Source organism: Gymnodraco acuticeps, unplaced genomic scaffold (assembly GCF_902827175.1).
Source record: "Gymnodraco acuticeps unplaced genomic scaffold, fGymAcu1.1, whole genome shotgun sequence".
Taxonomy (NCBI): Eukaryota; Metazoa; Chordata; class Actinopteri; order Perciformes; family Bathydraconidae; genus Gymnodraco; species Gymnodraco acuticeps.
In genome coordinates, this window is record NW_022990270.1 from 3,027,970 (window position 1) to 3,051,927 (window position 23,958).

The window sequence follows — 23,958 nt, forward strand, 5'->3', positions numbered from 1 at the left end:
TCCGTATATAGACGAGTAGCTCACTGCCAAACCCCTTCCCCCAAGTGCCGCTGCATCTTCTCCCCAGTCTCTCTCTATTTTCTTTTTTAACGCTTCATTAAATTCTTTCAATTTACAAGTCGGTATCTCTCTAATAACCAACATGAGTGCACTTCAACATTTGCGTTTCCTTACGTGCCCTTTCTCCCAGAGGGAACAGCTCAACGTCAGACATTTCAGAGGTTCTTTGCATGTCTTTCGTGCAATTCTTTTATTTGTTTTTATCTTCAAACTTCTAAGTGCAAGGTTGAAATGATACCTAAATAAATTATTTCTTCTAGAGTTGCTACTACTGCTGGTGTTATTATTACAAATGGAGTAGTTTATCAGTATATTACCCTCATTTTACCCGTCATGGGGCCTGTAATGGGATTCACACGTAAGACAGGCTGCATTTGACTGTAGGCTTTTGAAGGGAGCTATCTTGGAAAACTGTGTAGTCCGTGGTCCATTTTTCTTTGACATGTAAAGGAGATTTATGCCCGAGACTGTGCTGTAGCAAGGACAAGCAACTGTGAAAGCATCACAGTATTTCAAAAATAAAATGATCTCTCTAATAAAACAGCTTTCTCTCTCTTATAGATGATCAGTACAGTATAAGCACTGTTGTAGAGACAGCTTATATTTAATGTTTTTTTATTTTTGCTGGCTTGGGGTGGAAGCCACATTGCATGGATGCTACATGTCTCGATTGTATTCCACAGTAGACCAGCTAATTTATGTGACCAACACACCATCAGCCAAGGAGAAGGAATGATATATAATTGTACCACATGTTTGAAAGCTAATCATGGTTAATGGGTACATGTTAGGTAATTATGTGAATTATATGGAATTTACCTGGATGAATAAAAAACATAGTTGCTTAGAGACCAGACGGGTGGATAACACTGAAGAAAAACAAATAATAAACTCTTAGAAGGTTTGATGAAAAAGCACAACCCTGACAGATTTACATGGACATTTGTTGGTATAGTTTTTTTTAATTTAAGATTCATTATTGCTAATTTCTCAGGCTTCCTGAAAATGACTGTTTGATGAAATCAGACACTGCACTGTCCAAATGACTGAATTTGCCACATAGGAACAAAAATCCCATTTACCTGACGGTGATTAAAGTGTAATGGTAAGTTCACCACACGGTTTGATTAGACTGCACTAAGTGTGTTGTGGTGATCCAAAGTCAGGATCGTTAATTTTGGCAGAGAAGGACCAATGGATGACCCCTTTTTTTTTTAGCAACCATCTTTTTAAGGAGCCACATTGGGTTAGAATCAGTGGCGTGGAAAGTCTTTCTAATGGGGAAGTTCTTGTTCCTTTCAGCCAAATGTTCTTAATTTATACCATCATGTTCAGTATTTAATCACTTTGCTTATTGGTGCTTGTTAGTATCACTTATCCAAGCCCACATTGTGCTGAAAAACAAGTCATTTTGGATGGATAATTTTAATTTTGAAATCTGCAAAACTACCCTAGTTTGCCTTCTTTGGATTTCTAAGCTACACAATTTGCAAAATGTATTCAAACAATGTTTCTGTGTCACCTACTTTTTGGATGTGAGATTGCCCTTGGGCCTTATTAAAATGTTCCTTGGGGCTTGACATATTTATTCAATTAAAAACTGTTAGATTTTGCTCAACAATTTAGCATTAAGTGATAAAAGGTTTATTCCCGGCACTTTTATCACCTTAAGGACATCTGCAGAATTATCATTCCTTTAACAGTTGATGCATAAGCCTGTGAAGGACAGATTGAAAACCTTTGAATACATGTAGAGGACTTAATGTTTTAAATGAATATTGCAATATACAATGCGCAACCTTTGAAGCAATGAGCAATCAGCTAATTAAATGTGGGCAGTTTGACTAATGATGAAATTAGATTTTTTTAACAGCTTTTGACACAATTACACTGCACGTATGTGATCTTGAGCTGTGAAAACAGTACTGTGAAGTAAGAATCGTGACAGACCAGTTTCCTAATTTCTGGGCAGCTACGTGCTTTGGAGTGTCAGCTTTAACTCCTCGGAGCACTGCAGTATCTCCAGTTCCCCAAAGACCTTGTGGGTGATAATCAGTCATTACTGCTCCTTCACGGAGTTGTTTATTTCACTACATTCACACGGCAATTCATCATTTATTTATATGACAGTTGTTATCTATTATGTTGTTCCTTTCATGTGGCCAACAATGAAGGCTTGTATGGAACATTAGGCTTCCATGCATCTGATGGCGTTACACTGATTCTTCATCTTCCTTTGATTCCCTGCAATCTCATAGGTCAGTTAATTGCAGGATATTGATACCAGCATTATGACTGCCACTGCAGCTAATATGATTCCTTAGCCATTTCAATATGTGGGATTGTGCTCTCCCAATAAAAAATGACATTTGAGCCTCTGTGCCGAGCCCTCTCTAATGGGGTCTGGGATAAGAATGGTAATATGCGTTGGAGCTGGCAGAGGCACACGCTGTGTTTTTGTTTATAAATAGCTCCAGCCAGCATTATTCCACTTGCAGTTGTCCCATAATCATCAATCACTCGCGCACAGGCCGGCTTCTCCTGCTCACCAGAGGGAAGGTGCGCTGTGAGCTGTGCCCTTGCACCTCCAACTGTACAAGTACATAAAGTAGAGCATGGTGAGCGGGACAGAGCTGGGAGTGTGGGGGGTTGCGGGGATCCTGTGCGGTGATGGAGTGAGTTATGGCAGCTTCACCCTGGCTGTTCAAAACCCTCCTCCTCCTTCAGGTCATTACATGCGCTAACATCCACCATTTCGCTTTTTCAACACGTTTAGAAACACACACACTCCCTCTGCATCCCTGATCAGAAGCAGGTGGGAGGATTATCATGTGATAAGCTTGGAGGATGTGGGATGAGTCGGACACAACTGTTTGCTCTGGTTTCATTTGTCTCTGTCTCTCTATCAGCCATTATCTCTTTCTTTGGAGGAGCTTTGCGGGAAGAGCTCCCAGCTTTGAGGACACTGCAGGGGAAGATCCCAAACAGATGATGAGGGCCATTTTGTACTCTCACACGCTCATGAACAGATGTACCCTGATTATCAGCTATCACACACATGTTTGTCCAGTTAATTTACTTGTGAGAGCACATTCACACACATTCACACACGGTATATTTCTTTGCTGATCCTTTTTTCAAACTGTGTACCGTTAATACACACAAAAATCTCCCAGTGTTACCATGGCAGTTGCAAAAATACAGTAGGAATCCAGCTGATCCTTAACAGAACGGTTATATAACTATTGCGGTGCTAAGTCTTGTATCTTATCTAAGCTTTTATGTGTTTCCTTACAGCCTGGCTTTGCTGCTTTTCAACAGCTCTTATCATTGACTGTACCTTCCACAAGACACCACTGAACACATGAAGGACATTTGTAATTGGCGATAAGCATTTGTTTGATTGGAAAAGGAAGACGGACTCGCTTTGGTTTTAATCAACAGTATCCTCCTCCTGTTCCAAAACAAGGGGAACAAAAGTGAGATCTCATCACTTTAAAATCTTAATCAAAATCTCCATGCTCGGTAAAAAATAATTTTACACTTAATTAAATGCAGCCTACTTAAGAAGCACACCCACCTGGCACCCACATTCTTTCCCTGCCTCCGTCTATCCCTCCTCCTGTTCTACGCTAAACTCCCCCCACCCCCCAGGAGCACGATATGTGAAAGCTGAATTTTAAACCTCACCTCCCGGAGTTCCTTGGCCACATCCTTGAGCTCTTTGAGAATGCCGTCCAGCTGGTCGATCACCATCTTCATGTGGCTGCGGATGCGTTCTCTCGGGCTCGGGGTCTCAGAGGTGTCCCGGGCCGGAGCTCTGCTGAGGGACATCCTTTACAGGGCGACGTGGGGCCAGTGGCCAACAGGCTGAGGGCGTGGGGGAGCCGAGTCGGGGTCCATGTCTTTGGCTACAAGGAGCCTCAGTGCTACTGATCCGAACAGGGGCCCCGGCCACGCAGGGAGACCTCAACATCTTAAAAGCACCTGGGCAGCCAAAACACCTTGCCTCGCCCGCACACCAGGCACAGGCTCACACATCCATGCCCTCTTGTAGACACTTCCAAAAACGAAGAGAAAATGAGCATGGGAAAAGTCAAGCGCTGTAAATCCATGGAAAAGAAACAGGCAAAACACATGGGCTGAAGCTCGTACGAAACTCTTACATAATCTTGTTGAGCCAACTCATCTCATGTGTCAGTGTGTGTACTGTACGTTTGAAATTGTTCCCGAGAAGACGCTATTTAAAACGCCTGACTATACAGGGAAGAGACGTTTTCCCTCTTCCACTTGTCCTGTAAAAGCTTTTTTACTTGTGAAACACAGTGACATAATGGCAGGCTAACATACAAAAGTGAAAGCAGAAAATGGGTTCATATTAACCCTTTTTATAGAGAAAGCTATCCAACATAGATAGAAAAATAGAACTCCCAGCAGTGGCTCAATTTTCAAAATGATCGTGTTCTACATTATTGGTGGCCAGCAGGGACAAGATTTGCCTTCTAAATATAGTCCTTCAGCTACTGTCTGTTATGAGAGAAGGACAGACCCTGTTTGGAAAAAGGGGATATTCCTCTGTGCCGTTTCCCCCTCCAGGACAAATGTTAAAGATTCTCAGTAGAAACTCGCATCAGAATAAACTTTGCTTCACATCCATTTTTCTTTGCAGGTGATGACTTAATCTAGTTGTCCTTCAATTCTCGTCCATGAAAGGGAGGAAGGTAGGTGTGGGTCTTCTTCACAGAGCGTCCACTCTCCCCCGATAGCACGGCTTATTCCAGGTGGCGTGGGATCAGAATGAATTGATTTCCAAGCCAGCGGAACGTGACTTGTGATGAGAATTTGTAGAGGGATAACAACAATTCATGGTGTCCATGAGACGCAGTTACGAAGCGGTTCGAATAAGAGCCTTCCCCTGGAATTCGGGTGGCAGCTTGTCTTATGCAACAGCGCTCTCCAAGTCCTCTCAGAAAACACTGACCCACAGCAGTCCACAGGGGTGTGCCCAAAAACCAAGGGTGCAGAAACAGAAAAGGATTCTCTTCTCTCCTTCAGTTGTTGCTAAGGGAACCCGGTCTGCCTCCTTGTGCTGTGATTGGATAATTATTTTACTTCTTATCCGTGTAGTGTATGTTTTCTCTGTGGACTCTTTTCAGAGAGGCAGAGAGCTCAGTGCCATCCAGCAGGAAGAGATAAATCCCATGAAAGCTTCCCTGAGGAGCCCCAGAGAACAAGCGGGGGGAAGAGCTTCTCTCCAAATCCAGGGCGATGCCACTGCCACGGGGTGCGCTGGCCAATCACACATGGCACCTGGACAGACGGGAAGAAAAGCAATCACTTATTCTCTCATGTCTCATCCCTCAATCCTTTCGATTCATCCCTCTTTCTGGAAGTCATAGCGACATAAGAAAAGCAATAGAGTGAAGAAGACTCAGAGATGGACGGCAATTAACTGCGTTGTCAAAATGTATCTCTAGATTCAGAATCACTTTCTCACACACACAACTACTCACATTTCCTGTGCATCACTTTGCTGTTGCTATGCCCCCCAGCGCTCACTGTCCACACACGGAAGGATCATTCAAGCTACACACAACCTGCTGGTTCTTCAGCAGTCCCTCTGTCGCACACACTAACCTCTTCTCCTCTCGCCCGCCTTGTCTTCCTCTCATTCCTTTCAATCTCAAACAGACTCTTACTCTCTCTCTCTCTCACACTCACACACAGCTCTCTCCCTCTCTCCCCTACTTACTGTCTTGACAGAGAGAGAAGCTTCTATCAGCAGGGCTATTTCACTTTGAGGCTGTGGCTCATCAGAGGAGGAGTAGAAGTGGAGGATGAAGCTGTGGAGGAGGAGGAGGAGGAGGAGGAGGAGGCAGGAGGCATGAGATGGGAACGATGAATGGCCCTGATAGCACTCTGAGCAGGGAGAGAGGAGGCTGAAGAGGAGGGCTGAAGATGACTAAGAGCTGGAGCGGCGGCGAGGAGAACACCTGTTTCAGATTGTGATGCCGCCGTGGCTGCTACCATCACTCAGATAACTGTGCTGCCCAAAAGCATGCCACCCGTCATCCCCGTCGGCGTTCGCCTGCACCGGGAGGCAGCAGACCGAGCTGTAGAAAAGGAGCTGTGTGATTCCTATGACAGCCTCTCCCTCTCTGCCTATCCTCTCTGTTTTTGTCTCTCTCTCTCCCCCCTCTGTCACTCTTGCTCTTTCCCTTTCTCCGTCCCCGTCTCTCTGCCCCTGCGCCCTCACTGTGTCCTCGCTGACTGCCGGATGAAGGGAAGCTGATGCCAGAGTTTATCGTGGGGCTCAGGCTCCTGCCAGCACCACTCGGCTGTTCTGCGCGGCTCCGAGGAGGAGGGGCCGGGTGCTTTAAAGGCACAGTGTATCGCACAGTCCCCTCCTCTCCTGTCCTCTCCTCTCTGCCGGCGCCTACACTCCCCCACTATCTCCTCACACTGCCTATCTAGCCTTTGTCACAGTTATATCGAGGGTGTTGTCTCTCTCTTAAATCAAGATGAAGTCTTCCTCTGCCTTCAGCCAAGCAGTCTCTGGGGAAAGAGTGTCCAAAAACCTCTGGCTGTTACATCATTAATATACAAAGCAGGTTGGTGTTTGATGACCTCATCTGACTGAGAGACAGGAATAGGGAGGGAGGGCCAGTCTGACTTGTTCTCTCCCCCATCCTCTTCATCAGCATTTTCTTCAACACAACAGCCCTGCATAACCCCACCAGAGGCAATTACCCTAATATGAAATTACTTTTCTAAAGGAGATACTGTAACAGTAAAGCAGATTCATAATAGCAACTTCTTGAGCAATTCACGCCCGATTCCAGAGGGTCTTGGCAGATAACTACTGAACAGCGGCTCGGTGCATTCCTTAGCATAATTGTAAAGTGCATTGTAAAATGCAGAGTGGATTCAAGTTAGGTGGATCGTCCATGCTCATGAATTTGATCTGGGGTCCTCTGTGATTTCTACCACTAGCACCACAGACCTTATTCTGGTGCTAATTGGGCGAATAGGCTGCAGTTTAATAAAGTAAATTTCTCTCTAACAGAGTTCTACTTTTTCAAAATACAATAAAGAAATGCAAATGTGATATTCCTTTTCTTTATATAGTCACATTGTGTCATTTTAGGACATCTTTATGTGTTAATATTACGTCAGATTCTAAAGCACATCGTGGCTCTTTGTGGAGAAAGGGGACTGAAATGGGATCTTGTGCTTTTCCTGCACTTGCACATGGCTGCTGCAGTGGCAAGATGCTTCTCACAAACTGCTCCCTGAGAGAAACAGGTGTCCTTGAGCACGTTTCCTTTGTAGCTTCACTGCTTAGTCGCACTGCTCCCTTCTTAGAACACAGTACATTTTTCAAGCCATCATTTAAAAAGAAAAACCGTATATATCTTGGATATTCGTGATGTATTTCATGGAGCTCTCCCAAAATAAAGTGTGTACTAAATGACCTCTTAGTGGGAAGGCCCAGGTGTAGAGCACAGATAACTCTGTGGCAGTGAGGCCTTCATTGGTAGAGAATTAGATTATTTCCTCCCGTAAAATATATATTTTATTAATGCTAAGGTCATTCCACCCTGTGAGTTTAACTGGGAATTTGGAGCGGGTCCAACTATATGTTATATTTCTACCTTTGATTTATTGTGCCATACAGTTTATAGACATTTTATACAACGTCATTTTTAATAGCTGGGCACACGTATGTTCAAACGCACCAATGCACAGCAGCAAGCCACAAAGCATAAGGAAAAAAAATATTTGTAAGTTGGTGCCTTGGCAATAAATCCCTAGACAGATTTTATTTGACGTGTATTGTTTACCTCCCAATAAGCTATCATACTCATATTTATTTGATGCAGCAGGGATCAACGGTCTTTATTATTGTTCTTTTTTTGGCAGCCTTCCGCACAGTTTCTCGGTTCACAGCCACTGATGCAGGATGTGCACAGGATTTATTTTTTATAATAAAGCAGAGAAGGGCGAAAGACAACAATCAATACAGATACTCTATATCCTCCCTCTTTCCTCAATGCACACACTTGTATCCTTGCAAAGATGGGGAATATACATATTGGAGTATTTTGACTTATTCATGAGCAGGCATGCATTGGCAATTGGATATATAATAGAACATACTTTGCTGTAGAAAACACCAAATAAAATATACATTATGTCTCACGCTATAGAGACAAAAAATGCATTGCAATTGGGTGTTCAACCTCAAAAATACAAGTCAGTCATGATGAGGTGAACACCATTGGGCCTGCTAATAAATTCCAACACCTCTGGAATTCCTCTACTCTATTGAGATTCACTGTTTGTTTATTGGCATTGAAAATGAATAGTGGTGAGCCATGGGCCTTCATGTAATGCCTGACCGTAGTATAGTCCAGATGCTAGAAATGCTACTTGTTAAGAGCTAGTTTATTCTGTCCTAGAAAAGGAAAAGCAAGGCTAGATGGTTTTGCTGTTTTCTTGCGCTACGCTAAGCTAAATATCTAGTGGCAGTGGTTCTTTGTTTACTGTACATAATAGTTATATCAGTAATCAACAAGGTATCTATAGAGACAATGAAGTTGTCTATAATTATGTTTGAAAGCAAGTTCATTTTTTTATATTTGCTGGCTAGGAGTTGTATTCCCACCTACAAGTTTGAAAACACACTTTCAAGGACGACAAAACAAAAACAATTTAAAAAAAAAAAAAAAAAGCAAAAGTTCGTAGAGATATGAGCGATCCTGTTGTGAGGATTATATTCTATAGGTACACTTCTTGTAAAAAGCAACTTTTCATTTAATTTTGAAAGATTCTGTGTGGGATCATATTCCCTCTACGAAGAGTAGCATTCCTCCTCAAGCAATACATCACCATTTCCTCTCCACTAATTAGCTCTCATTCAGTCCTCAATACCCTCGATTCCCCTCACCGCTCTAAAAGCTGCAAACACACGCTTTCTCCTGTCTTCTACAAGGGATTCTGCCCGTGTGTGCCTAAAAGCAAAAGCATGTGACCAACAGTTCTTGTTCATTCTTTTGCACCCGTCCTCAAACTTCAAGGTGGAAATCATTTGCATAAATCTCTGACACTCATCCTCATCATGTGCATAATTGATATATATTTTATATCAAACCTATAACTGTCCATATCTAACTGCCAAGAGCTGAGTAACTGTCTGTGTTTGAAGGTGACTCATGGGGACATGTCACGAAAAATGATTTGATGGAGTAGATGCTGGTTTTGCAAAGTTTTAAAATCAATGCAGAAATATGTAGACACTATAACATTAGATGCCTGTTTTTTTTAATAGCATAAGGGTATGTTGTTTAGTCTTCAAACATGGTATTTTCCCAGCAGCACAAAAACAATGTAAAATAGTCGAAACCCAACATCCTGACTACCATGGAAATCTAATCAGCTAATACATTGTGGGAGGATTGTCTTCCTTTGAATTTCAGCCAAAAATATTTGTTATATTTAAAAATATTTGTTGCCAAACACAACCCTTTGCCCACTTTTGTTAAAACCAATCAATTACAGTTTAAAAAACAAACAAATACATAAACCTTTAATGAATCTACATACATTATGCTTTTCCTCTCCTGGCCATTGTGTGGCACTGTGGTGTAGATGTGACGTGTTACTTTTTTCTCTTCTGACTGAGGACTAAAATGGTGGACAGACACAGAAAAGTTGTTTGTTCTTGGTATTGGACCAATGCGATAAAATATTAATTGTGATGATCATTGTGTGAAGACTTCACACGATTACATGATGCAGAATCAAAGGGGGATTAATTGCAGTTTTCAATGCACATTCAACTCACACATAAATAAATAAGCAGATCCTTGGTGTTGCGTGATTTATTTAAATGTATATGTAGTGGACATATCTCCACTGATATAATTAACTCTTACTTAGAGGCCAAAATATTTTAACATACAATCTGTCATCATATTTCCGTTGTGGGATTTTTGGGATGTATGTTGTCTGAATCTGAATGATGATTTTTAAACCAAAGGAATTGGAAGGCACATCTGGCATTTGCAATATGCATGGCCACACACCGTGCCCTGTTTACGATCTCCAGTTGTCCTTGATTTCACACAAACAGCGACACCAGTCTCTCCTCTTGCCTGTCTGCTGACCTTTTGATATTTCAGTCCTGTGTGTGTGTTTGTCTGTGAGTGTTTGCTTTTTTTCCCCTCAGCAGTCATGCAGCATGCAGAGGAGCAGAGGCTGTCTCAGACCATAACACCCTGTGATGGATCAGTGCTCTTACACAATGAAATGAAGCTTAAGTGTTTGATTGATTTCTCATTTACTTTCCTCACCATTGGTGGAATTCTGGTCTGGACACAGCTGCACTGGGGGTCCTAGTCCGGGCCAGTGGTCTCATTGTTCATAGTGGTCCTGTGTCATATTTAAGACATGCTTTTGAGCAGTGTCCCTATTGTTCATTAATGTTCGCCTCTATAATTTAACATAACTGGGTAGCCTCTTTGTGTGAATATAACTAAAGCCAATAGTAAATGTCTTTGTTGTACTGTTTTGTTTGCATTTAACCCTTTGGAGTCCAGGGCTAATTTGGCCGTTTTCGCATACTTTTGATTTGTCTTACTAAACCCCATTAAGAAATGTTTGTTTTGGACATTAAAACTATTACAAATATACATGCTCCATGCTACCGAATGTATTTTAGCCCACTTCAAAAGTGAAAGGAACTGCACATGTGAGAAGGGAATTTAATGTTCATGTTGTTCGGTTAGAGATGCTTACAGAACATGCTTTATAAAACAAGTTTCAAACTGTACATTTACTGCAGAAGAATTATGAGTAAAGATTGAAGCAAGCTGTGAAAAATAACAGCATTCTCACAGCAGCAGTGATCTTTTCCAAATCAAAAATAATCGAAAATTACTCTTGGAGCATTCAGCAGGGCACAGGACACATTGGCAGAACAATTTAGTCTTCTGAGAGGTTATCACAGCAGGCGATGGATAAAAAGGACATTGTTAAGAGTGTTCAAGAGACTCTGGGTTGTTGTTGTTGTTGTTGTTGTTGTTGTTGCCTATCTGTTTTGTTAAGATGTAAGAAAAGCTCCTGTTGTGTTCAAGTGTTCTGCACTCAATTACAGCTTTGTGTTCAAGTGTCACATCACAATGCTGCAAAATCAGAGATATTCCTTTCACGGTTTTCCCCGTCATAACCATTTGCCATCATTACCCGCAAAACAATTAGGTCATTAGTGTGGTTGTATATTCTGCTGTGTATGCTAGTAGCGGAAAATGTAGTCTTTAGCAGCTAGCCTAAAACAGAGATGAGTTGCGAGCCACAGATATCTGTTAAAGTTACTTTGTTCTAACTCAACACCCACAGACCCAACACACTTTGTCTTCAGTGACTTCACTGTCAACATGTTTCCTCTCTAGAGACACAAAATGTCCGTAATAAACTTTGCATATGCAGTAGTACTCCCAAAGACTTGATAACATACTGGGTGTTTCTCAATGTCGAGGAAGGCTGCTCCAGAGCCACTATTTCAAACATACTACGTCATCGAGTGCCGCCGAAGGACTGTTCCAATGTCCAGCATACTTGGAATTCTACCGAGGCCGGCGTACTTCGTAGCGGGAAATTTCGAGGCTGCACATGTATAGACTCCGTGGTCTTAAAATCCCCACAATGCTTTGCGCACGGACCAATTTCCAAATATTTGGCGGAAATCGCGCTCCATTTTAGGCGGGGCCTCGCATATGACGCACACCTGTTAGCCTGTTCCACAATTATTCGTTTTCCGAGGCTAGGAAGGATTCTTGCCTCGCTTCTGAAGCAACTGACTCGGAGGTACATGCTACCAAGGAATCGTCCTCGACATTGAGAAACACCCACACATACAGCAAACCTGACTGAATAAAATACAAATATAGAGAGGTTAGTTAGAAATATATTGTACTTGATCCCCATAACCTCACTAACTAATCTGACACTTCCTGTAGCTGCTTTACACACTTGCAGTGGTTTTCCATCACAACAGTTTTAATGGAAAAGCGGTATGAAGTGTTCAGCTCCCATCAACAACAACTAAACATCATAAACATGCATATTGAGCCAAACACATCGCATTGAGGCCAACACCATGGTTTGGTCCTGCGTATTGTGGGTCACTGTGGTTATCTCCTGCTGTGAGGATATAGTGGAAATATAAATTATCTTAGCATGGCCAGACATGCTGCAGCTTCCATTATAAATGCTCCCACTGCCCTCAGGATATAAAGCCATATGCAGTGAGAAACTTGAATGCATCAACCTTCTCACATCAATAACTGCACAGGTTGATGTAGTACATGTTCCTTTATCTATTGTTGTACTGGAAATCCATGTTGCTGTTACATTAACTCAAACATGCCAGTCCATCCCCACATCCACCCCCAACCCGTCTGTGTCGTCTATGTATTGCAGACTTCTGTTTAATACAAAAGTAAAAATGGTGTAAAAAAGAGCAGCTTCTCCCTCAGAGAAAGCAAATGTGCATTGGTGCCACTAAATCACCAGAAATGAATCTTTGTTTGATGGCATAGTTTGATAAATTCACGGTCTTTCAGTAGGACTTAGATGAGGGTGTTGCACTTTTCCTTTTCCTTATACATGTGATGTTTTTGATGTTGTTGTTTTTTGTTGTTTTGTTTATTTCCGTTAACCGTCAAGTGGGAAATAAGTAGTTTGTGTGTTTCTCTTAGTATCCTAAGATACTGTTATGTTTGGCTGTGAAAAACAATTAATATGAAGGGCAGACCATCTATTTGTATTTATTTTTGTTGGCAGGTCATATACAGTAGGATTGTATTCTTCTCCCTGCTCCTTTTCGCTCAATGGTGTGTTTGTAGAGACATGTTTTGTTGGCAATTATTGTACATTTGGTTTTGCGTACCATGAGCGGGACAAATAGAAATGAAATGAAATGATCCGACATGTTTACATTGGACCTTTGTCCTGTAAGACTAGTTTGCTTTTGGACTAGAATACATACTGGTAATCATTGTATATGTTCATATTGTTTGCAGTGGCACTCCTTCTACGCTGCATTATGATGGATTCATTTGTATTTCTGCTTGAACTACTATGAAATTTGTAATCCATAACGACGGTAGAAAATGACTTCATCTTGTGCTGTGGAAGGTGGTAGAAAAATGTACATCATGTCAAAGCATAATCCAGCCTTTGATCAGGAAGATAAAGGGAAAGGATGGCAGAGAAATTCAAAGCTTCAGGTCATTTGAAACATCTTCAATATAAGGTTACACAACCTATATGTATAAATAATTCAGCAATATAATTTAAAATTACATTGTGCAAGCTTTGTTGTTGGTTCAGGGTATAGGCACTATTCTTGACTACTGAGGTAAAGTGAAAGTTCAATTGAGGATTTGTTCACCATAATGCATGTGCAGTTGATATAACTTAAACACATGATCATAATGTATTCCATATGGAATATCCTGTAGACCAGTATTCATTCGAATAACTTCATTATGTCAATTCAAAGCACCTAAACCAAACACGTTGGAGTGCTGTGAGTTTAGCTTACAATCATCCTTACTTGTACAGTCATAGACATAGAAAGACCCTCAGGGAATAGTATGTGTGTGTGAGACAAGAGTTGTTAATTTGCAGGTGAAAGTATTATTCATTCATTATAATTCTGCATTTACATTAGCTGTGACAGTTTGCACCTCTCAAACTGGCACAGCGCTTGAAATGGGATCAGGAAATATCACTCAAAAACGTTTTCAATATTCATGCAGATCAGGGAGATTTTGACAAATCCTCTCAAATGATGCTGGGGATAGGACATACAGGTTCAAATTCACAGAAAGATTAGAACAAAAAAACATAATCCATAATAACATTCAATCCCATAGTTGTTTTGTTTTGTTCGGTCCTATTACCATGCGTCAGTACTTGAACAGTCGGCCCAGATGTATCTGTATCTTTCAATCTGCTCTTTCCCCACTTCCCCTGCATGCTCACTTTGCTCAGGATGCCCTCTCCGTCTCCTTGTGAAATGCTAAGTAGTCATCCCCCTTTAACCCTGCCCTTCTCTCAGAAGCTAAAGTATCTTTGGTGTGCCGTTTGCCAAGAGCTATAAACAAGTGTAATAGAATTGCAGAGGGGTTATCAGAGATAGCCGACTGTGCATCTCCCTTCACCCCTCGCTCACCAGCCGCGTGCTAACAAGCCCGGCAGCATCATTGCAAATTCATAACGAGTCACACCAATGTGGGTCATCTCTGCTGCTTCCCCGGTGCCCCTCCTTCTTCCCCTCTCCCCACTTTGTTTTTGCGCACCTGTTGCCCATTGCACAAGCATTATAAGTCTCAGCTGTGCTAGAGACTAAAGTAGATAAAATGTATCCCTCTCTTGGTCTACCTTACTCAAAGGAGAGTTAAATCATCAAAGAAAGAGTCTTATTAAAGAGAGCACTCTAAAAGGTAGGTTATCTTGGGAGGGGGGATATTTTGAAGAAAGCTTTTGAGAATTACTGCCATTTTTCTTCAGTCCAAATTGTTGGATTTGTTTAATTAATGGACTTTTTTTGTCAGTATTTCTACTTTTACAGAGCTGTAATGTAAATGTCAGTCACAAGGAATGCATAGAGTTCCTCAGTCTTAAAGCTGTCCCCATATAAAAAGACATTCAATGTACAGTATACATTCTTTACTGTGTGCCTCTACAGTCTATTGGGTGGTCTGGGAGCCAATGTACATTGTGTAAAATAGTGTGCCAACATAACAATGCAAGACGATGGCGCCTAATACATTTTTAATGTAACACCATTCATGTTTTTACAATAGTGAACAGGGAAATGCTGTACATTAAATGTGCGACAGGTTTGCTCATTACATATGACTCTGCTGTGATACAGATCAACCCTTGAGACTGTTTTTCTAATCAGCATCAACAGAGTCCTCACAGTACATCAGACCCAACCTTCAGGTGCTGGCTAATGATGCCTTTTTAATTCCTCAAGAGGAGTCATTAGTTGATTTGGATATTTATAGGGTCTGAAGAGGAAGATGCATTAAGGCAGAGGAAGCAAGGATTGCTCAGATTAATGTGCCAGTAAAAATATGAATATGAAAATGTACTGTGATCCAGGGGCTGAATTATTCAGCTCGACCCTGATGCCTACTGCCACTCTTGTTTCATTGCCTAAGGCAGCCTGAGTTCCTCTCTCAATGCCATGGTCCGGAATCTAGCAGGAGACACCAAAGAAAGACTGCTACCCTCTAGTTAGCATTTACTGTATAGTGTCAAGAACTGGTGTAAAGAGGCAGGCAGATACAAATTACATGAACAAATGGATCAGCCCCCTGTGATCTCAATCTCGCTTCTTCTAAGCCAACGCTCAGCCATGATGTTGTCAGATCTGATTTGTGATGAGTGTTTATAATATTCAAATGTTGATGATGCAGACCATCAGCTTCTGAATAATTTTGTGGGAATGCTGATACAGCATTCCAACTATCTGTTATGGTACGCACAAAATTATTTATTATTATTCCGCCGGGTTATTTTGCGCGTCTTCTTCTCCCACATTGAACATCGCAGAAACTCCGTTCAAACATCAAAACGTTCAGCTCGGTCGGGAATCGATGGCTATTACTTTTATCATTCATAACTTTCATAATTCCAGAGATACATCCCATAATTCATCCCATTTTTAACATGAAGTCAATGGAGAAACTCTTCAGACTTGAAAAATCTTCATGCGACTTCAACTGCTAACTGTTCCTTCATACTTTCACTCAGAAACCTCATTCCAACTTTAAAATGTTACACATCCTTCTGACATTATTCGTGTAACACCACTTTTAAATCTGATTCATACTTTTAGAGACATTAAACATTGTTCAGACCTTGGTAAAGAGGCCTTCTTCAGATTTTAGAGTGCGTGATGTCACGGCTATAGGGACAGATTTAATTTCGCCTTCATATTTTCTTTTTAACCTGCCATAATTCCCAAACCCTACATTCCTGAGACATAATTGTTCATGTGAAACATAGGAAAACATCTCGTAGCTTGAAAAAGACAAAAAATTAAGCAAAATAATTAAACAAAATGCCTCTTGAGGGCAAATTTCAACATGTCTCCATTAAACCCCATTGTAAGTTCAGCCTCATCTTTCCCCACCACAGCAGCCGCACACCTTTAGTTAATCTGCCAAAAAGGCCACATTATTAACCCGAAAGTACACAAAAAGCACACTTCAGATGCTCAAGTTCCTTGACATTATTATATTCACATGTAAGAGGTTTATCTCTCATTCAGAACAATGAAAATGCTCTCCTCTCACTGATTACTGCACATCACCATGGAAACCTTTGATCTCTGGACACGTCGTTAGCTCAAATATAAAAACCTTTGTCATGGAACACGATGTTGTCATAACTCCAACTGACATGCTCAGAGCAGCAGACTTTATATAATGGTTAACACAGCTCTACATCAAATCTGATGTTACGTAATGTGCAACAGCTCTACGTCAATTATGGGTGTCATATGCCGTTTCCATGGAAACGCATCCCTCGCCATAAAACACGATGTCGCTGTAACTCCAATGGACACGGTCTGATCGTCCCCCAAACATTGCTTGTATATCACCGGTCCATGCCTCAACAGCTTTACGCCAAATCTGACATCTCACCATAGGCTGTTGCCATGGAAACGCATCCCTCGCCATAAAACATGATGTTGCTGTAGCTCCAATGGACACGGTCCGGTCGTCCCACAATCTTCACCTGTATATCACCTCTCCATGCCTCAACAGCTCTACGTCAAATCTGACATCTCACCATATGCCCTTTCCATGGAAACGCATCCCTCGCCATAAAACACGATGTTGTCGTAACGCCTATGAAAAGGGTCAAAACAGCACCAGACTTCAGATAATGGTTAACGGTTCAGCCCTCAACAGCTCTACGTCAATGGGGTGTCATCATATTTCCATTGCCATAAAAGAGGATGTCGCTATAACTCCTATGAAAATGTTCAAAAAGTGCTCACACTTCACATGTCCAGCCGTGAAGACATATACGGGACAGGTTTGAGATGTCTTCAAATGCCGTTGCCATGGCGACACAATGTTCACCATGAAACACGATTTTCTTATAACTTCAGTAAAAATGCTCCAAACGGCCCAAAACTTCACAGGTTTGGTAACGATGCAGCCATCAACACATCTAAGCATATTATGGAGTGTCATCAAATGCCGTTGGCATGGCGACAGATCATTCGCCATAGAGTTAGCTACAATTTTGCAATATTCTGCTGCTTTTCCAAGCCTTTTTACTTTATTTTCTTCTCTGATCACACATTCAAGCCCCCAGTGTTCATGTATCATTTCAATCTAAATTCTTCACTTTCTTCTTGCACATTACATTTCAGCATAGCAGTTTAGCGTCACCTTTTCAGCATAAAGGAGGCGCTGGGAGGCGTGTGGCGCAGTGGATAGAGCCTTGGTCTGGGGATCAGATGGTCACAGGTTCAAACACCACTGCAGTCAGCATGTCGTTGTGTCCCTGGGCAAGACACTTCACCCCAAATTGCTCCTGTGGGGATTGCCCACAGTATTGAGTATGTAAGTCGCTTTGGATAAAAGCGTCTAACAAGTAACATGTAATGTAATAAAGCATTCCCACTAGCAATTTCTTCAGGAATTGCATTCTCTAGTTTATAATTGGTCTGCCAGTGACGTGCGGTGAGGTTCATGGCTGGTGAGGCACTGACTCTTTCAGAGTCAGATTTACAAATATTATATTTTGACCTTAATCGAAATATTCGGTTATTTTCAAAAGCTTTTTTAGTCTGATGCTTCAATTCATTTTAAACAGACCGTTCAACAAAAGGATAGGCCTACCCACAATTTAAATATTGGATTGTTCTTTCTTAGTAAGATTCCATTTGCATTACAATTGTGGTCTTACCTTGACTTGAAGATTAAGTCCATGCTATCCTTCTGGACAACAATCTCTTTTACTTTTTTGTAAAAGTCCTCCTTATCTTCCTCTAGTTTCAAAAGTCTAGTTTGTTGTTCACGTCTACCGCATGGATGTATAATAAGAATGTAGAATAACAGTCGCAACAAGAACCTGTGGGCTCACTTGCGCCCCCTTTGAATCCTACTTAAAGGACAGAAACAACTTTGTTTCTATAGGTAAATACACATCTGAGTTGACAAATATGACATGTGGGGTACCTCAAGGCTCCATCTTGGGGCCTCTTCTCTTTAACATCTACATGCTACCACTGGCTCAGATAATGAAAAACAACAAAATAAGTTACCATAGCTATGCGGATGACACACACATTTACGTAACAATTTCACCAGGAGACTATGCTCCAATTCAAACACTGAGTAAGTGCATTGAACAAATCAATGACTGGATGTGTCAGAACTTTCTCCAATTAAACAAAGATAAAACTGAGGTAATGGTTTTTGGAGCCAAGTCAGAACGTATAAAAGTTAGCGCTGAGCTTCAGTCTGCAATGTTCAAAACAACAGATAAAGCCAGAAATCTAGGTGTAGTCATGGACTCTGACCTGAGTTTCAACAGTCACATTAAAACTGTTACTAAATCAGCCTACTATCACCTAAAGAATATATCTAGGATTAAAAGACTAATGTCACAGCAGGATTTGGAAAAACTTGTCCATGCTTTTATCTTCAGTAGACTCGACTACTGTAATGGTGTCTTCACAGGTCTCACTAAAACATCTATTAGGAAGCTGCAGCTGATTCAGAACGCCGCTGCTCGAGTCCTCACTAACACTAAGAAAGTGGATCACATCACTCCTGTTCTGAAGTCTTTACACTGGCTTCCTGTGTGTCAAAGAATAGATTTCAAAAATACTGCTGCTGGTTTATAAAGCACTGAATGGTTTAGGCCCAAAATACATTTCTGACCTCCTGCTAAATTATGAACCATCCAGATCTCTCAGGTCTTCAGGGACTGGTCAGCTTTCTGTCCCCAGAGTCAGAACTAAACATGGTAAAGCAGCATTCAGTTATTATGCTCCAAATATCTGGAACAAACTCCCATAAACCTGCAGGTCCGCTGCAACTCTGACTACTTTTAAATCCAGGCTGAAGACTTTTCTTTTTGTCGCTGCTTTTAATTGAACTATTCATATCTTCACTGTAACTTTTATCCATGTACTTTTTCTTTTAATGTTTATTTTATTAGCTTTTCTTTTTAATGACTGATTTTAAATGCCATTTTCTTAATGTATTTAATTTTTTTGTAAAGCACTTTGAATAGCCTTGTGTTGAAAAGTGCTATATAAATAAACTTGCCTTGCCTTGCCTTCAGTGCGGCAGAGGTTATGGCTGCCTCTCCTGGTGCTTTTTCATTGCCGTTGTATGATAAGACCAGCGAGCCTAAATATCATATATACGTGAAATAAGTTATTTAGAGACTATGGATGGCAAGGATAAATGTAATAAAGGGATCTACAAACATTACATTGGTGACATACAGTGAGATGGTGCAGGCATGCGCTTAGTGCCCGCTTTCCAGACAGTTTCTGTGGGGTGACGCATTCTGAGGTGAGGCAGAGCTCATCTGTGCCTCACCTTACCTCACAGTAACTGGCTTGAGCGCGCTCACAAAATAAGTGCTCGCGCTAAATTAGTGCCCGCGCTCCAGCCAGTTACTGTGGGCTTACGTGAGGCAGAGCTCGTCCCTGCCTCACTTCTCATCGCTACCCGTAGTTGTAGCGGAGCTCGGCAAATTTGCTGATTTTGACTATAAAAAGCGATTGGAATCATACAGAAATCACATTTACAAAACAGATCAGTGACCAGACACTTTTGATCAGACATTTTATTATTATTACTATTTAGTTGTTTTTTAGTTGTTTTTCCGTTACATTGGAGTATGACAGGTGAGGCTCTGCCTCCCCTGACTGCACGTCGCTGTGGTCTGCAATACAAAAATAATCGTCTGCAGGATTGTCCGTTGTTCCTCTACCTTAAGCAATTAGATGTATAGCCAATAAAGTTTTGTGAGGACACTTATGATCGCCAGAGAATTAAGCCTTCTGACTTTTCTTCAAGCACGATCAACAGGTTGAAGTGTTCAACTTTAGTAAACATTTTCGCCAGCTATTGTATGCATTGTCATAACGTTTGTGACAGCCATCCAAGGTACCTAAAGGATACATACTAATGTTTTTGTGATTCCCTGGTTTTCCTATAGCGCAACCATGTTGCGCTATAATGTGATTATCACATTGTGGTTTAAAGCAGAACTTTTCAACTATCTGCTAACACTAAACCAAGAGGGTGAACATAGTAACCATTTAGCTCAAAGCACTGATGTGCCTAAGTACAGCTTTACAGAGCCACTACTAAGCCTGTAGACTAAGTGATGCTCATGCTCAAATAAAAAAGAAAACAATATTAATCAGCCTGTTTATCAAAGCAATCGTAATGAAACATGTCCTCATTCCTATTCAAATCACGTTCGCCATACAGGTTAGTGCAACTCCAATCTAGAGTCTCGGTACAGCATATTTCCAGGCCAAGGGAGGCCTCCGCCCTCCGATTCTCCCCGCTCTCATCAACACATCACAGAGACAGAGTGCTGTGCCCCCCTATCCCGCCCACCGCTCGTCACTTACTCATCACAGCCTCTCAACATGTGTCAGGCTAGCCAGCGGCCTCCATCTGTCTCCCCTAGAGCCAGCCAGCCATGTCCATCCCAGAGAGCCTCACAGGCAGAGAAAAAAGTATTCCCAAGACAAAGTGCGTTATGCCATGCAGCCGTTCCCCTTGAAGATGAGAACTCCATTTGAGGAGCTGGGGTAGTTTAGCAGCCAGGCCACTTGCCTGTGTGTCATGCCCCGGCCACACGAGGACGAAAACGGCTAAACGCATAGGATTAACGCAAACGCAATCGCAAAAAACCTTCCGTCCACACGCAATAGTCATCCGGATAGTGTCTGTCCACACGAGACCGCTCCGTTTAGCTCCAACCGCTGGAGAAGCTGCAGTACATATGCAGGAGCCTGTACGTGGCGCTGTAACTTCCTCCACAAAAGCAGCAAAGAAGCATGGTTGTCATGGTTGCCCTTCTGTTTATTCTCCGCGGTGGGGGCCGAGGGAACCGGGCAGAGTTTTTCGCCAGTCAACGTGTATTAAAGTTTAAATCTTCCGACAAAATTATAAAAGTGCCGGTCAAAGGTCTTCTTTGTTATTTATTGAGCTTTAAAACAAATGAATAACGACTCTATATAATATAATAATAAAATACACGGAGCCTCTCTTTTTCCTCCCTCTCTTCGGACAGCGCCAGTGTCTGTTTCATGCAGCAGCTGATCCAGTAATGAGTGACCCGGCCGACAGTAAAAATAAACATATTTATAACTAGTTTAGGTAGTTTGAGAGGTGTCGTTATCGTTTCCGCAGTCGTTTAGTGCCGTATTCGGTCGTCCTCGTGTGGCCGAACGGTCTATATGACACTAAACAGTAACGCAAACGACCGTTTTCGTCCTCGTGTGGCCGGGGCATCAGAGAGGCAGGGAAACATGGCCACGGCCACGCAGTGGAGAGCTGCGTGGCTGAAGATAGTGAGAGGAGATTTGTCATCCTGAGCCACATGCTGACATGGTGTTGGGCTTCTTCAATATAGATGAACACATGCACACACACTGGAAGAAGTACATATGCATGCCTGCATGGGAACATGTAGTATGTGTATGCTTGTATAGTACATGTACATATCCACACTAACAATGTATAATGTTACTACTGAATAATACATTTAATTTATTTTTCATAAGTTATGCATTTAACTTACTCAGCACCAATTAAATCTACTAAAAATAAGTTTCCTATCTCATGTTGGGAAACTCACAGCTTGCATTTTTGGAACACAAAGAGCTCTCACGCCATCCACTATCATTTATTCTACTGCAACGTCTCTGCCTCTGTCACACACATACAGAGCTCAAACACTGTGTCTCAGCAGGTAACCAGAGCGAGAGAAACGACAAAAACATTAGTACCAACTGTGTGTTGTCTCTTGGGATTTGTGATGTAAAATGTATAAATGCATGCAGCAGACATTAATGCTTCAATCTACAGTGCTAATGAGAGCATGGATAACATGGACAGTGATAAGGAGCATAGGACACGGGAGCATGTGGCGGCAGATAGTCTGCTACACGGCACTCTTCATGCTAAAGATGGCACTGGTTGAGCTAGCTATACATGAACATAGATTTTCTTTTCCTTTTTCTTAACAATGTGTAATGACTCTAAACAGCATTTGAATCTGGAGTCCATCCCCAACTTTGTCTGAAAAATGGATCCAGCACTTTTTCTTTGATTGTTGCTTATATAGATTTATCACCAAACTCTTGACCGTGATCAAGTCCTTTACAACAACAACAACGACAACAATGTTAGAGCAGGGAATCTCTGGATTGTGTCTAGAGTTTGAAGCATGTATAAACTGCATTGTTATTGCTATAGTGATAAAAGTGAGTTACCCTAGTATATACAAGCAGACTTCAAGGCCTGCACTTTTCTGTTATAACCTGAGCAAAGGTAAAAGCTTAAGTCAAGTATTTTTCCTGGAGAAAAGTATATAACAATTTGATTAACCTGTGCCTAGAGCAGAGATTGTCAGGGGAGATATAGGGATAGTGGTTTGAAAAATGAGGAAAGTAGCGGTGTTTTATTCAGCAAGAAAAATATTATCATCACCACTTGCACAATGACAGCAGTATAAAACACTCATGGAACCCTTATCAGGGTTATGTTTAAAGTTAATCTTCTAGCGTTGATTTATTTTAAAAGGCAGATTTTTTTGAAAAAGTTTGAGGCAACTGAGAAGGCATGGTTAAAGGTGACATTACCTCATCCCACTGACAGTGTTCTTACTTATAAATCATATTTCAAAGCAGAATATACAATTAAATGACTTAAGATGTTTTGCACAGCTCAGCAAACACTGTCAACGCTTCCAAGTGGGGCATGGGATGTTTGTGTGTTCCTATCAGTGATGGAAAGTAACTTGAGGTTTCTACTTAAGTACTTTTTTGACATATTTGTAGTTTACGTGAGTATTTCCTCTTAACCCTTCTATTGTCTTCGTTTCCCCCCTTACTTTGGTGTTCGCGGTTAAATTTGACCGGTCCTGTTTTAACTGCTATTACATTAACACAAAAACCATTAATCATCACCAAATTTCATTTAACATCCTTTCAAACTGTAAATATTGTATCAGACTACTGGTATACATGAAACATGGCGTGTGTGTGTGATCTGAGATCTGATGGTTACTAATTCCTGCGGTCATTTTTGACACCATGGGTGTTACAAAGTTGACTAAATCATCCAAAATTATAATTTTATAATAAGCAATTGCATATGTTCAAATGTCTACTGTGAAGGATATCATAAAGCCTTAATGCAATCGAATCTAAAACAAAAAAGTTATGGTCAGATTTGACCCGAAGACAGCAGGAGGGTTAAAGCTTTTTTGTATACTTCTTCTACTTTTTACTCCACTACACTTAATGTAACACTCAATTGCTGATATAATACAGTACTGTACTGCTAATCTACAGAGTTTCACATATCTAATTGTGGTCAACATAGATAAACTGCAATGAGTACTTTTACTTTTAATTCTTGAGGTGCACTTAGTTGATAATACTTCTGTACTTTTAAATCATTCTGAAATGGGCCATTTTGCAGAATGAGTACTTTCACTTTTCAAGTATATTTTTATGCTAATAGTCTTGTACTCAAGTAACATTCTGAAATGAGGACTTCTACTTGTAGTGGAGTGTTTGAAGACCAT

The 23,958-nt window shown here is 41.3% G+C and overlaps 1 protein-coding gene across 3 annotated transcripts in view; it reads right to left on the bottom strand.

The window, feature by feature from the left end:
• The window catches only part of insyn1 (inhibitory synaptic factor 1), a 50,980-nt gene extending 44,578 nt beyond the window's left edge, over nucleotides 1–6,402 (bottom strand). Inside the window, exons 1-2 of one of the 3 annotated variants that reach the window (XM_034220768.1) lie at nucleotides 5,813–6,402; nucleotides 3,751–5,370 (exon numbers count right to left, since the gene is read on the bottom strand). In XM_034220768.1, coding sequence (XP_034076659.1) covers nucleotides 3,751–3,894 — 144 coding nt within the window. In that variant the 5' untranslated portion in view covers nucleotides 3,895–5,370; nucleotides 5,813–6,402. Of the gene's footprint in view, nucleotides 1–3,750; nucleotides 5,371–5,573 lie in introns of all 3 variants that reach the window. The other 2 variants (XM_034220770.1, XM_034220771.1) reach the window with 2 other exon arrangements.
• Nucleotides 6,403–23,958: the final 17,556 nt, after the last annotated feature.